Source organism: Ceratina calcarata, unplaced genomic scaffold (assembly GCF_001652005.2).
Source record: "Ceratina calcarata isolate Rehan_Ccalc_2016 unplaced genomic scaffold, ASM165200v1 scaffold88.2, whole genome shotgun sequence".
Taxonomy (NCBI): domain Eukaryota; kingdom Metazoa; phylum Arthropoda; class Insecta; order Hymenoptera; family Apidae; genus Ceratina; species Ceratina calcarata.
The window spans coordinates 1-668 of record NW_017180156.1 but is presented as its reverse complement, the minus strand read 5'-3'; the positions used below and the strand labels follow the sequence as shown (position 1 = coordinate 668).

The following is a 668-nucleotide window of genomic DNA, read 5'->3' as shown; positions in this document are numbered from 1 at the left end:
TCTTAATGCTCTATACTGTTCACACATACCTACATGTAGTGACCGCACTATAGTGAAGATGTCGGCACGCACGCTCACATACATGACAATACATACTACAAACAAAAATTTTAGTAACGAAGTGTTAAGTTGTGGGGGAAATTTTGTTTTCATCGAAATTAATTGTATTCCAAAAGTCTTCATGTCCAACATTGCTACGACTATCCATACTTATGTTTCTCGGGCTAGATATACGGAGATATTGAAATCTCGTTTTATTGGGATCAAGTGGCTGCCACTCAACGCCATTAACGTGTGGTTCACTGAAACGTAAGAAGTAGTTACTGTAAACATGTAATAACATAATTATCTGGATATTCAAGAAAAATCCTATTCATTTACCCTTGAATAACGAATGATAAATAAATGTCAGATAATATTTGCTGCATTTTCTTATCGTTTGACTTCGCTGGGTTAGACCAAAGGAAAAAATCATCGCAGTGACATACGCCTAAATGCAAGAAATTAAAGTACGATTTATCATATGATTATAATTTACTGTTCCAATTCATTGTATAAAATGTTACCCATATTTCTAGTCGAACCGCCACTAAAAAGTTCACTGGCACTACGGTTGGCCCTGTAAGTGTAGTAATAAGTCCACACCGGACTTTTGTTCCTCTCCGCTT

At 36.1% G+C, this 668-nt stretch overlaps 1 protein-coding gene across 1 annotated transcript; it reads right to left on the bottom strand.

The window, feature by feature from the left end:
* Nucleotides 1-6: 6 nt before the first annotated feature.
* Nucleotides 7-662, bottom strand: LOC108631340 (venom carboxylesterase-6-like). The gene is made up of 3 exons (XM_018035184.2): nucleotides 567-662; nucleotides 382-490; nucleotides 7-302 (listed from the first exon to the last, which is right to left on the bottom strand). Exons 1-3 carry the CDS (start codon nucleotides 568-570, stop codon nucleotides 125-127), a joined length of 291 nt encoding a protein of 96 aa, XP_017890673.1. The 5' UTR covers nucleotides 571-662; the 3' UTR covers nucleotides 7-124.
* Nucleotides 663-668: the final 6 nt, after the last annotated feature.